Here is a 966-nt window from a genome sequence, read left to right as displayed (position 1 = left end):
ATCGACTTTGTAGTTGGCGGCCAAGTACTTCTTGATGGCTGGCAACGACGAACCTTTCTTCTCTTTGAGCTCTTTGATGGCCGAAGTGACCATCACGGATGTGGTTGGGTGCGTTGCAGCGGTCTTCGCGGCTTTAGCTGCCAACTTCTTCTTGGCTGGAGACTTCTTCGCGGCCGGCGACGCGGCGACTGGAGCCGGAGTTGTTGCGACGGTGTCTGTCATGTCGAGAATTGAATTTTCAGATTCTTTGATAAAAATACAGCTGTAAACTTCAGTGATACCAATCCAGCTGAAAAATTCGTACATATATACAGTTCCCCGTACCGACTATTAAACCATAGCGATGCGCGTCGTCCTCCGGGCTGTGGTTGTACAATATTTTTTTACAATATCTCAGTGAGAAATGGTTGTAAAAATCTGGTTTTGAACTTTTTGCAAAGCTAACTAAATTCTAAACAATCTCCAATAATTATTGAATCCCTACCCAGTACCGCGAAACCACCACAAGTCGTCATTTCCACACTTCCAACAAGGTTTTCGTAGACCGTATTCGAAGGTCTACAGTATGACTGTAACTTGTGGAAAATCGAAAAAAATATTTTTTACGAATTTTCCACGAGTTTACCGAGACCATAACGTTTACAGATCTCCAATCGACCGATTTTCTGATGAACAGTGGCTTTTCGAAAATGACGGTTTTAGGACTCTGTTAGGTCACGGCGTCGCCTCTGATATGTTTACGAGGTAGACTTAACCAATTTATCTCGACTTAACCATACCTAATTAATTTGAATAAATAAAAATAATAACACATTGTTAAAAGGTTTTGGTCGATACACAATTTTAAATGAACATAACAGGTATAATTTATTTTTACGTTTAGTAGCTGATTATTTAGGATATTGCACGGCATCTAATCTTTGTGTTTACGTACCTAGGTAAATATTAATTTATAAAATGTTTTCT

The 966-nt window shown here is 39.6% G+C and overlaps 1 protein-coding gene across 1 annotated transcript; it reads right to left on the bottom strand.

The window, feature by feature from the left end:
* Positions 1-6: 6 nt before the first annotated feature.
* LOC111033478 (histone H1-like) lies at positions 7-296 on the bottom strand (the record flags this gene model as incomplete). The annotated part of the gene is made up of 1 exon (XM_022314231.1): positions 7-296. A coding segment is annotated over exon 1 (216 nt), but the record flags the coding sequence as incomplete, so codon positions are not given.
* Positions 297-966: the final 670 nt, after the last annotated feature.

This window comes from Myzus persicae, unplaced genomic scaffold, assembly GCF_001856785.1.
Source record: "Myzus persicae strain clone G006 unplaced genomic scaffold, MPER_G0061.0, whole genome shotgun sequence".
Classification (NCBI taxonomy): domain Eukaryota; kingdom Metazoa; phylum Arthropoda; class Insecta; order Hemiptera; family Aphididae; genus Myzus; species Myzus persicae.
Note: the sequence above shows the minus strand (reverse complement) of the source record. Positions and strands in the feature narration are given on the sequence as shown.